At 37.5% G+C, this 13,632-nt stretch overlaps 1 protein-coding gene across 1 annotated transcript in view; it reads right to left on the bottom strand.

Annotated features, from left to right (window-relative positions):
• LRP1B (LDL receptor related protein 1B) overlaps positions 1–13,632 on the bottom strand; it is a 2,016,348-nt gene that overhangs the window by 587,806 nt on the left and 1,414,910 nt on the right. The window contains exon 33 of the mRNA XM_030916410.1: positions 3,732–3,872. Within this exon, the coding sequence (XP_030772270.1) occupies positions 3,732–3,872 (141 nt within the window). The remainder of the gene's footprint in view (positions 1–3,731; positions 3,873–13,632) is intronic.

Below are 13,632 nucleotides of genomic sequence, written 5' to 3'. Positions count from 1 at the left end.
CAGCAGTGCAATCTTGGCTCATCACAACCTCTGCTCCCCGGGTTCAAGCAATTCTCCTGCCTCAGCCTCCCGAGTAGCTGGGATTATAGGCACCAGCCAATACGCCTGGCTAATTTTTGTACTTTTAGGGGAGACAGAGTTTCACCATGTTGGCCAGGCTGGTCTTGAACTCCTGACCTCCAGTGATCTGCCCACCTGGGCCTCCCAAAGTGCTAGGATTACAGGCATGAGTCACTGCCCCCAGCCTAGATTTATAATAATTCTATATTGACAATCTCCATATTTCATTTTGTAGAAAGCATGGGTATATTCATGTAATGCCAATCTTTTAGAGAGATGTATTTAGATGCAGATGTATTTCAACCACCAAGACTGAAAGGCTGGGGAGAGATCGGCAGATGATACTTAACTATAAAGCATGAAGGACAACATTTGGAGAGAAAGAAAAATAAGGGAATTGAAGAAGCTAGGCATGGTGACTCATGCCTGTCATCTCAGCACTTTGGAAGGTCAAGGTGGGCAGATCACTTGAGGCCAGGAGTTCTGAGACAAGCCTGTCTCAAAACCCCATCTCTACTAAAAAAGCAAAACTGGGCCGGGCATGGTGGCTACGCCTGTAATGCCAGCTACTCGGGAGGCTGAGGCATGAGAATTGCAGAACCCTGGAGACAGAGGTTGCAGAGATTATACCACTGCACTACAGCCTGGGTGACAGAATGAGATTCTGTCCAAAAAAAAAAAAAAAAAAAAAAAAAAAAAAAAAAAAAAAAAAAAAAAAAAAAATACAAGTAAAGAAAAATAAGTTAGGAAAGACAATGAACTTCTAAAAGTAAGAGAATGTGGCCTGGCACAGTGGCTCAAGCCTGTAATTCCAACATTTTGAGAGGCCGAGGCGGGCAGATCACCTAGGGTCAAGAGTTCCAGACCAGCCTGGCCAACATGGTGAAACCCCGTCTCTGCTAAAATAATCCAAAACAATTAGCCGGGCATGGTAGTGGGCACCTGTAATCCCAGCTACTCAGGGGACTGAGGCAGGAGAATTGCTTGAACCCAGGAGATGAAAGTTACAGTGAGCCAACATGGTGCCACTGCACACCAGCCTGGGTGACAGAGTGAGACTCCATCTCAAAAAATAGAGAAATAAATAAAAGAATGTGAGGAGTTATATAGCCTTGATAATAGCAAAGATATGTGAAAAAAAGGACTTTCTGGGTCTGGGGCTGTATATTTTTAATATAATTGCAAAAATAGCCATATATATTATATTTAATAGTTTGGATAAATATTCAGATATATACAGAGATAACTATATTTTTGATAAACAATAAAATTAATATATTTCAACAATTAATGTTAAACACTAACCATATACATTTCCTGTATCCTTTGTTTAATCTCTAAGAAGAAATTAATAGTGAAGCAGAGAAAAAGTAAAAAATAATGAAATGAATTATTATTTACAATAAGGTTCTTTTTCTGTTAAATATAGAGTAGAAAAACATAGTAAAATTAAAAAGTAACAATTTATGTAACAAATTTATGTTTTATTTTTAACGTTTTATCTATCAAATTATAAATACTAGCTTGGCTTAATAATTTATAATGACATTGATGTTGAAACCTCATGCCCCAGATCTCTAGTGGAGCTAAAAAGTATACTTGACTAACAAGAAGTCTTAGCTCTCCAGTGATCTTTGTCAAAAATGATATATTAAGTCACTAATTGTACTTTGAAATCCGAATAGGTAGTAATGTTAACACCTTAAAGAGTCCTAAATTGGTCATATTTCATACTAATGAAGCTTTTACGCTACCCGCAGTAATTCTGTTAATGGGATTGTCTTTAATACAGATGCCTTTATCAGCATATTCTAGTAAAAATGGTATTTTCACTGCTTAAATTTTAACTTTATTCATATTATACCATTGATTTCTGGCAATACTTTCATAGAGCATAGAACCCCCAATTATACCTATAGAATCAAATCTTTAAAAGATGAGGAAAATCTTGTTAACAAGGGTAAAGTACACTGAGAATCATATACTAAATGTTTCCCCCTACAAACTTCATTGGAATTATATCTAGAAAATTTGACATATTAATTTACAGCTTAAAACAAGCATATGCTTGTTCACAGTTTGGAAAAGTGGGTAATTTTTTAAAAATGCTTAGTTTGGAAATTCTCTCTCTCTCACTCTCTTGCATACCCTCCCCCTCTCTCTCATATTTTCTAATGTTATGTTTTCAGATACAGTCTCATATGTATGTGTTATGCACTAAGATTTACAATAGTACTGTGAGTTTTTACACATAATTATATTCTATAGAAATCTGAGAAAATGCCTCAATGTTTTATTTACTGAGTAGCAGTATTTTATTCTCAATTACATAATCTATTTCCCATGACTTGAATATCAGTATAATTATTATTTTGATACAGAAAAAGTTAATTACTGAATTGCTAGTGAAAAATATCCTTGTTTATTATTGTGGACATGACGCCAAAAATTCAGAGAACACATAGATAACCGTTTGGGTATAATACACATTCTCAGGTTATACATGTATGTATATGTATGTATATACATTCTCTTGGGTGCAACTACATTCTGTATATATGAATCGACAAACATTCATAAATTCTCAACAATGAAAGGAACCCAACAAATACTTCAGATAAATGTTTAAAGCAATTTTTTCTTCTAAAGTTATTAATTTTTTATTAATAAGTAATGTGTTTTCTTCTGCCTGGGGCAAGTAAAGATTCCAAACAATGTGACCCATTGCCTGCACAGGGAAGGCAAGCCCTAATCTGATCTCTATGTTATCTCCTGATGTGCAGACAGCACTCTCAATTGGTATGTCCAATAAATTCTGCTTGCTTGATGGTCATCACCTATCTTCAGAAATAGCAGTCTCCTTGGTTTTCTATTTTTCCCCTGTTCTTCTCTGCTTTGGTTGACATACCCCAAATCCTTCAGATGAAAATCCCTTTCTTAGCGTTCAAAATCATTCTGGAAAATTTTTCCTAAGAAAAGTATGTGAAGCTAAGGATTTTCATGAAAGAGACTAATGTATGAAAGTAGAGCACATTTTTTTGGGGGGGAGGTTGTTTTTGTTGTTGTTGTTTTAAGAAAGAGAATTCTGCTAATGTCATGGATTATGAAGCAAAAAGTAAGAAAGGACTAGCAGATGTGGGGCTGTACTGGCTGCCATCTCTAATCCAGTTGCCGCTTGGGCAATGTGACAAGTCTACCTATGTAAACCATCTGTTATTTCTCTCACTCCATTTCACTGCACACAATTTGGACAAGCAAAAACAAAAACGCAGAATGCTTAGAGCCAAACAATGTAGTGCTTTTGGATGTGGAATTCTTTTGTTGATGTAGTCCATTTGAAGGCCCCTAGTTCATTCAGATTCTGGGCTTAACTATACATTGTATATATTTTGCCAGGATATATTTTCTTATTCTTGTATTTTTTTAGTCAAGAACAGGATAAGACCTCTTTGAAGACCTGACAAATTAAGACTCCTAAGGCAGGTTTGTTAATGCTTTCAAAGCTCATTATGCACCTATGTTAAAGGCATTTCTCCTACAGTAGTAAGCAACATTTTCCTTTGTTATTAGAAGCAAGACTAGAAACCTTCTATTGTTGAATTGAGGAGCTAGTATGAAAAAGAGCACATTATGTATTCAAAACCTGGCACAAATTCATTAGTGTGACTTACCTTGCTGTGCTTCTTTATCATATACTTTCATATGAACTACCCCAGATGTTTTATTCCGTAGGATGGTGGGGTTTCTTCCGTCTCTTTTGCTGCAGGTTCCCAGCTGAGCTAAGTTTTGGTCTGCCCACCACAGTTTCTTATCTAGTAAAAGAAAAGATATTATTTAAAGGAAAGTATAATTTTCTTATTAAATAATAATAAATAGTTACTAAACTATAATACTTTCTGATTTGTTTTATTTCCAAACTCTGTTTCTAAGGGTAACAGTAAAATCACTGTTACATTTAAAAATGCAGCTCATAGTGACGTTTTATTATTCAAACTTTCCTCCTCCTCTACAGTTAGATTATTCAATTTAATTTTTCTTTTTCTTAGAAAAGAATATATAATACTCTTATACTTTACATAATATGTAAGTATAAAGATATAAACAAAAACATATTTCAAAGTAATATAAAATCAGCTTTTATTATTTACATACTTAAACATGATTATGTAGTTTTGTACTATACGTTTTTGTAAATAAATGGCAAAATCTAACAAAATAGCTAAACAATTATAAAATATACATTGTTCTCCAACCTTCTATTTATTAAAACTGAGTAAGTTTATATCTTTATTTTATTATTATTTATTTATTTTTTTTTTTTATTTTTTTTTTTTTTGAGACGGAGTGTCGCTGTGTCGCCCAGGCTGGAGAGGAGTGGCGCGATTTCTGCTCACTGCAAGCTCCGCCTCGCGGGTTCACGCCATTCTCCTGCCTCAGCCTCCCCAGTAGCTGGGACTACAGGCGCCCGCCACCACGCCCGGCTAAGTTTTTGTATTTTTAGTAGAGACGGGGTTTCACTGTGTTAGCCAGGATGGTCTCAATCCCCTGACTTTGTGATCAGCCCGCCTCGGCCTCCCAAAGTGCTGGGATTACAGGCCTGAGCCACTGCGCCCGGCCAAAAATGTGTAAGCTTTTAATCATTTGTGCCCTCCGTTATTGGTCTCTTCACAATTGTTAACCTTCTCTATTTCTCCTAGTGACCCTTTCTCCAAAACTGTATTAATTTATAGTTACCACCTACTGAATGCTCATTTGATATCAGAGAATCTACAGTGTGCCAAGATTAAAAAAGCAAAACAAACAAACAAAAAAAAAAAAAATAGAGCTCTCCCCCTCATATTGTATTATTTCAAATTTCCCACTATCATGCGCAAATAGGGTTAAGAACCACAGACCTAACCGGTAAATTAGACCTCAGACCCCTACCTCAACTTCTGGGGAGGCTGACATCCAGGTTTCTATGCCCCATGTGAGATATTAAAAGGTTTCCCTGTTGGGGGAATATGTCTAGACGGATGTTCTGAGGAAAGAGATAATTGGAGGATTCTGCTTCCTCACACACACACACAAAAGGCTCAGTGCAGCTATTTTTAAAGATGTTTATCATTACATAAGGTCTGCTGCTTGAACTCAGAATTTCTGATGATCTTTAAAAAGATGAAGATACAGCCCAGAAACACCAGACAATTAAAGAATGACTACATCATGAGCAAGAAATCAAATTAAATAAACAGAAAAAAAAAAAACTCAGAAGAAACAGAAGCAGCTGCAAAAATAGAAAACAACAGAGAATAAAATGAAAACAAATAAATATCCTGTCCTCAGAGAAATTACAGAAATGATCTACATGAAGCAAGAGGAGGTTATAATGAAGAAAGGGTTAAGAAAATTTTGAACTGTGAGAAATTAAAAGGAGTACAGGTGAATTTAAAATATTGATAGAAAGTTTAAAGTTGAAAAAAATCATCAAGGAAATATTCTTTAAGGAAGGAAATAAACAGAAAACGAAAGTTCACCCTGTAAGTGACATGACCTTAAGACACTATTGTAAAACAAACACACATTTTAAAAATAATCTGACATTATTTTTCAGAATTGAAAGACATCAGTTTTTAGATTGAAACTGCCAAATAAGTTCCCAGCAAAAGAGACACATGTTGTCATGGAATGCCGGAATAAAGGGAAAAAAAAAATTCTACAAGTTTCTAGAGTGAAAGAGTAATGATCAAAAGGCATAATAGTATAGTAAGTAGCACTGGACTTCTCAACTGCGACTTATTATTGAGAAGACGAGAATGTGTGAAAAGATTTGATACCAAATTATTTCCAATCTGGATTTCCATACTCAGTTAATGAAATGTAAACATAAAAAACAGCATTGTCTTGGTAAATTTGCTTCACAAGCACCTTTCTCAGAAAGCTGCTGGAAGCTGTACTTCACTAAATCAAAGGAGTAAACTGGAAAAGAGTATATAATATATAGGAAATTGAGAGAGAGGCAAAAGAGAACCTTCCAGCATGACAATGATTAGAGACCGAAGCAGGACAGCAGCAAATCTAGAGCGCAAGCTGCCACATGGAAGCAGGAAATCAGAGAACTTCAAGAAAAATGCAAGTTGAGGGGTCAGCCATATCTTGAGATTCTACAGTATCAAGTCAAATAATATCTACAACTTTTAAAAAATCAATATATTTTTTAGAATATCAAAATCAGTATCACCAATATCAAAAGACACCCTGGGAATATGGGAAGGGTGGGGAGTGTTCTCACTTGCGACTTCACTAACTGTCCCCTATGTCACCCCAACAGCTCCCAAATCTCAATGTTATCCCTAAATATCCTCCTCATGTACTTAACTGTAGAGTAGGCATTTCTGCCTAAATACAACAAAGTCACCTCAACTTTACATTACCAAAATAAAATTTAATTTATTTTTCCCAATCGTGAGTCTTTCCCAGCAGACTTTTCTCAGCGAATGGTACCCACTCAGTCATCACAGGCGAGGCCAGTCATCGTTTCTTCCCTCCCCACCTCCATTGCTTCTCCTAGACCCTGCCCACTTAACTATTTGTCCTCATTGTCTCAGGACAGCATTATTTCCTCATCTTTCCCATAGAAACTTCTTAGCTCAGAGTCTCATCACGTCTCATTCTCCTGACTGCCACTGCTGAGGGAACACTGGAGCCATCATTCTAAAATTCAAATGTGAGCATGGCCCTCTGCTGCTTAAAACTCTCCAATGGCTTCCCCCTGCCAAAGGCATGGCACAAAGGCCATCCATGATTAGCTGCCTGCTTAATTTTCCATCTCCAGATCTGTGACTGCCCAAAGTGCTCTGTGTTCCAGAAATATTGAATTGCAGTCAACTTTCAATTTTCCAGGGATAGATTAACCATGTTATGGCAAAACATGGAAGAAAATAACCAAAAGGCAGCATATTTATAAGGGAAAATAATTAAAACTATTGTGAATGAGAGAGATATCTACATATCAGAGTGAATTTATTATTTATAATTATGTAGAAGCCATTACATTTTTACACTGTACCTACTACAAATCAGGAACGCCCCTCCACCTGGACGATCAGAGGTGGATATGTTTGTTTACAGCAGTCTGTTAGTCTATTAGCTTCTCTTCTGTGTGGGAGCAGCTCTGCAGTTTGTTTGAAGCTCTGTGCAAAAATCTCTTTCTTGTGGCAGTGGCAGAATAGAAGTCTCTTTTCCACACCTTTTCTCAAGACTTTTTTCTTTTTTCTTTTTTTTTTTTTTTCTTAAGCGGAGAATTTGGAGGACAATGAAGGTAAGAAGGAGAGCATTGAAGAACAAAGCCCAGAATTTGCTTTCAAGCCTTTCTGGCCTTGAACTGATAGATATGGCCCTAAACTCTTTCCATGCATTGTTATATTGACAGACTTTCCTCATGGAGAGCTGAGGGGGCAGTCTGGGGTTACAGAGAGAAAAACTGGAGAATGGCAGGTAATTTAATTTCCCAGGTGTGATGGCTTGACTGTTGCCAGGGAACTAATATTTGTGCAATGTGAAGGGGAGAATGACAGTGAGAGCGAGGAGTTAGCTGACAAACACAAGGCAGCTCTGAATGACTGCTTGCTGGGATATTTAGAAAATAAAATGTAGAGTTCATTCAATGAAAACCGATGTTACCTAAAATTATTTTCATTTGAAAAAGGAAGAAGAGGAAGAGTAGGATGGGGAAGAAGAAGGAAATAACTACGCAGCTAACACAGTAAACTATTTAAACATTTTAATTTAATACATTTGTATTAAATATCCATCTTAAATCACAAATGGGGATTAAGTGGGTCTGAATCACATTTTATCCGTGCTTGCCTCCTATTTTCCACTACCAGGTAATGGATTAATATAGAGTTGATAGTATTTCTAGTTTCCAAAGGGATAAATCCGAAACATCTCTGTGCCATTTTGTGCTGGCCTCAATTTACTTCTTCCAGCTGGAATCTTTCCCTCCAATGCTACTCCTTCCACTCACTTCTACTCCCATTATCTGAATAATGGAGACATATTTCCAGATTCGGCTCAAATGGTATCGTTATTTGGAAAGTTTACTAGTCTCCAAGAAGTAGAAGGATTCACCTGATCCCTTATGGGTGTGTGGTCTGTGTATAATTATATAACAGCATTCATAGTATTATAGGACTTTATTTATTTACATGTCTATCTTCTTGGTTAAAACATAAGATTTATTTTTTTTGTTTTTTTGGAGACAGGTTCTCATTCTGTCATTCAGGCCAGAATGAAGTAGACCAGTCAGGGCTCACTGTAGCCTCCACCTCCTGAGATCAGGCAATTCTCCTAGCTCAGCCTCCTGAATAGCGCGGATTACAGGCACGCACCACCATGCCCAGATAATTTATTTATTTATTTATTTTGTGGGGTCAGGGTCTCATTATATTGCTCAGGCTTGTTTTGAACTCATGGCCTCAAGTGATCTTCCTGCCTTGGCCTTCCAAAAAGCTGCGATTACAAGTGTGGAGCCACCAACCTTGACCTAAAACATAAGATTCTTCAGGGCAGGAGATAGGCCTTTATTAATTCTTTTATCTTCCATTCACACTCCAAAACCAGGCACATGGGTGATTTTCAAGGTGGGTTGAAAGTTACATTAGGTAAGGTAATGCAGTTTGGAAGCACACAAACCTGGTGTGAAAATTGGCTGTGACACTTACTCTCTGGATGATCTTAAGTTACCTGGATTTTAATATTAGTCCCCTAATACGTAAAATGAGAAACATTCCACCACATTAATTCAATATGTAAATTATTTAGCCAAATGGTTCAAATGGTAAGGACAATAATTGGTAGCTATATGGAATAAACAAATGAATGAGTCAACAACCACAAAAGAAAACTTACATATGACTATACTGATTCTGCTACATAAATAACTCAGAAAAATATTTCCACCCACTATCAATGAGAATGTGTGTGGAATTATTTATCAGAATCATGGATGGATTTGAACAACTTTTCTATAATTTTACACTACTTCTCTCGTGTTTAGAGACATAAATTTTCATGGAGGCTGGTTGAGATTAATAGTGTAATTACTGTTGGTGGCAAAAAAAAAATATATATAAATTAACGATAGTAACCACTTACAAGGTCTTATGGCCATCCTTGTAATGCAGTGGTCTCCAGTTTTACACAAAATGATATTAGAGTAGGGGAAATAAAATATTAGAACCTCTCTATTTGTATAACAACTGAGATTAAGAATGTTAAAAAAATTAATCTTTATTTGACATTTACATATGCTCAGTTTAGGAAAGTAATGAATTATTTGCCTCTTTGCTAAGAGGGCTCTGCTTAAGCAAAGTCTAACGAGGGTTAGATTAGGTGATGACCCTCCCTGTTAAAGACTTTATTGTATCCCCACAAAATGTGTATGCTGAAGCTCTATCCTCAATGTGACTGTATTGGAGATTGAGTCTTAAAAGAGATAATTAAGTTGAATGAGGTCATATGGGTGGATCCTAATCCAACAGGAAAGATACCCTTCTAAGAAAAAGAGACCATAAGGATGTGCACACAGAAAAGACTGTGAGGACACAGCAAAAAGGTGCCCATCTGCTAGCCATGGAGATCTCAGAAGAAACCAAACCTACCAACACCTTGATTTTGGCTTTCTAAGCCTCCAGAGCTGTGAAAAATAATGTCTATTGTTTAAGATACCCAGGCTGTGGTATTCTGTTATGGCAGCCCTAGGACAGTAATATACTCCCCCATATCAACTTACTTATTCAGGGCAGGATAAAGTACTGTAGAAAATATTAACAAGAGTCTGAGACATTTTTGAGGTCCAGTCTGAGAAGCAAAATGGGAGCCACTGAGAGAAAATTCACCCTACATTGAAGCAGGAGTGTGAATATTACCTTAACAATATAATCCAATTACCTACCTCCAAATTACTGACCTGGGTCTTGGTGCCTTCCATTGCCCCTGCTACTGCACTAGTTCAAGCTATCGTAGTCTCTCCCATGAGCTCCTAAAGTTCTCCCCTACAGTACAATTGGCACACAATGCTGAGTACTCCTTTTAAAATCTAAACTAGGTTCTGTAACTCCTCTGTTTAACCCTTCAACTGGCACTGAAAGTGAAGCACTACGGTTTTACTACAGTGTGTACGTTGTTCAGGACCTTTTTCCCTTGACCCTCCTCTTTTCTGAATGAAGCTCCTGTCACTCTAGCTACACCAGCTGGGACATGCCAAGCACGATCTAGCTTTTTTTTTTTTTTTTTTTATTTTATTTTTTTTTTTTATTATACTTTAAGTTCTAGGGTACATGTGCATAACGTGCAGGTTTGTTACATATGTAAACTTATGCCATGTTGGTGTGCTGCACCCATCAACTCGTCAGCACCCATCAATTCATCATTTATATCATGTATAACTCCCCAATGCAATCCCTCCCTCCTCCCCCCTCCCCCCTCCCCATGATAGACCCCAGTGTGTGATGTTCCCCTTCCCGAGTCCAAGTGATCTCATTGTTCAGTTCCCACCTATGAGTGAGAACATGCGGTGTTTGGTTTTCTCTTCTTGTGATAGTTTGCTAAGAATGATGGTTTCCAGCTGCATCCATGTCCCTACAAAGGACGCAAACTCATCCTTTTTTATGGCTGCATAGTATTCCATGGTGTATATGTGCCACATTTTCTTAATCCAGTCTGTCACAGATGGACATTTGGGTTGATTCCAAGTCTTTGCTATTGTGAATAGTGCCGCAATAAACATACGTGTACATGTGTCTTTGTAGTAGACTAATTTATAATCCTTTGGGTATATACCCAGTAGTGGGATGGCTGGGTCATATGGTACATCTAGTTCTAGATCCTTGAGGAATTGCCATACTGTTTTCCATAATGGTTGAACTAGTTTACAATCCCACCAACAGTGTAAAAGTGTTCCTATTTCTCCACATCCTCTCCAACACCTGTTGTTTCCTGACTTCTTAATGATTGCCATTCTAACTGGTGTGAGATGGTATCTCATTGTGGTTTTGATTTGCATTTCTCTGATGGCCAGTGATGATGAGCATTTTTTCATGTGTCTGTTGGCTGTATGAATATCTTCTTTTGAGAAATGTCTGTTCATATCCTTTCCCCACTTTTTGATGGGGTTGTTTGTTTTTTTCTCGTATATTTGTTTGAGTTCTTTGTAGATTCTGGATATTAGCCCTTTGTCAGATGAGTAGGTTGCAAAAATTTTCTCCCATTCTGTAGGTTGCCTGTTCACTCTGATGGTAGTTTCTTTTGCTGTGCAAAAGCTCTTTAGTTTAATTAGATCCCATTTGTCAATTTTGGCTTTTGCTGCCGTTGCTTTTGGTGTTTTAGACATGAAGTCCTTGCCCATGCCTATGTCCTGAATGGTACTACCTAGATTTTCTTCTAGGGTTTTTATGGTATTAGGTCTAACATTTAAGTCTCTAATCCATCTTGAATTAATCTTCGTATAAGGGGTAAGGAAAGGATCCAGTTTCAGCTTTCTACTTATGGCTAGCCAATTTTCCCAGCACCATTTATTAAATAGGGAATCCTTTCCCCATTTCTTGTTTCTCTCAGGTTTGTCAAAGATCAGATGGCTGTAGATGTGCGGTATTATTTCTGAGGACTCTGTTCTGTTCCATTGGTCTATATCTCTGTTTTGGTACCAGTACCATGCTGTTTTGGTTACTGTAGCCTTGTAGTATAGTTTGAAGTCAGGTAGCGTGACGCCTCCAGCTTTGTCCTTTTGACTTAGGATTGTCTTGGCAATGCGGGCTCTTTTTTGGTTCCATATGAACTTTAAAGCAGTTTTTTCCAATTCTGTGAAGAAAGTCATTGGTAGCTTGATGGGGATGGCATTGAATCTATAAATAACCTTGGGGAGTATGGCCATTTTCACGATATTGATTCTTCCTATCCATGAGCATGGTATGTTCTTCCATTTGTTTGTGTCCTCTTTGATTTCACTGAGCAGTGGTTTGTAGTTCTCCTTGAAGAGGTCCTTTACATCCCTTGTAAGCTGGATTCCTAGGTATTTGATTCTCTTTGAAGCAATTGTGAATGGAAGTTCATTCCTGATTTGGCTCTCTGCTTGTCTGTTGCTGGTGTATAAGAATGCTTGTGATTTTTGCACATTAATTTTGTATCCTGAGACTTTGCTGAAGTTGCTTATCAGCTTAAGGAGATTTTGGGCTGAGACAATGGGGTTTTCTAAATATACAATCATGTCATCTGCAAACAGGGACAATTTGACTTCTTCTTTTCCTAACTGGATACCCTTGATTTCTTTCTCTTGCCTGATTGCCCTAGCCAGAACTTCCAACACTATGTTGAATAGGAGTGGTGAGAGAGGGCATCCCTGTCTTGTGCCAGTTTTCAAAGGGAATTTTTCCAGTTTTTGCCCATTCAGTATGATATTAGCTGTGGGTTTGTCATAAATAGCTCTTATTATTTTGAGGTACGTTCCATCAATACCGAATTTATTGAGCGTTTTTAGGATGAAGGGCTGTTGAATTTTGTCAAAAGCCTTTTCTGCATCTATTGAGACAATCATGTGGTTCTTGTCTTTGGTTCTGTTTATATGCTGGATTACGTTTATTGATTTGCGAATGTTGAACCAGCCTTGCATCCCAGGGATGAAGCCCACTTGATCACGATCTAGCTTTAAGGACTTTTCATTTGCTATTTTATCTGCTTGGTAAGCTCTTCCTTAGAAATTTTCACAAGGCTGATCTTTCTTGTCATCCAGGTCTATGCTCAAATAGCACCTTCTCAGAAAAAGTCTTTGGGAAGCTATCTTATTTCACACCGTTTTTCTCTATCTGACATTTTTGTATATATTTACACATTTACTATCTACCCCAAATGCAACCTCCATGAAGGTGGGGATTTGAGTGGCCTTTTTCACCTCTATTTTCAGCTCCCTGCAAAGGTATAACATAGATATATAATCATGAATTACTGCTCAATATTCTGGTGGAAATTCTGGTCTGGAAAAAATTGGGACTAATACTGAATACACCCCATATTTAGTTACTCTGGTGCCCAGGGCATGCTTTGGGCAAAAATAGCTATGTGTAAATGAGAGAGAGAGAAATAATCGGAAAGCTGACCATCTAGAATTATTATCTGCTAGAGCCTGGGCAGCTGTTTCATGGATTTTTCTCTTTAGTTTCATTTTGATATCCTTAAGTAAGTGTGACACTGGAGAACAGAACTTCCTCACTTTTTCCTCAAGTACCAATAGCACTTTGAGCTGCTGACACTGAGTTTCAGCAGTAAACACGGAGCAGCCTTGTACTGCTCCTTCTGTGTCAGCCTTGGTATATGGGGACATTTCTGAGGTTGGGTTCAAGTCTTCTCCTAAGTAATGAGGCCTATCTGGAAGAGGGAGCACCTGAAGGCCAGGGATTAAGATTTCCTTCAGGATGTAGCCTTGGTTTCCTCTTGGAGATTGTAAACAATGGGAAGATCAATTTCAATTCAAAGTAAGCAATTTTAATCACCCTGCAAAGTATCTGAGGCAAGTTCTCTTAAGAAAAGATTGGGCCA

Source organism: Rhinopithecus roxellana, chromosome 14 (genome assembly GCF_007565055.1).
Source record: "Rhinopithecus roxellana isolate Shanxi Qingling chromosome 14, ASM756505v1, whole genome shotgun sequence".
Taxonomy (NCBI): Eukaryota; Metazoa; Chordata; class Mammalia; order Primates; family Cercopithecidae; genus Rhinopithecus; species Rhinopithecus roxellana.
This window is presented reverse-complemented; position numbering and strand designations above follow the sequence as displayed.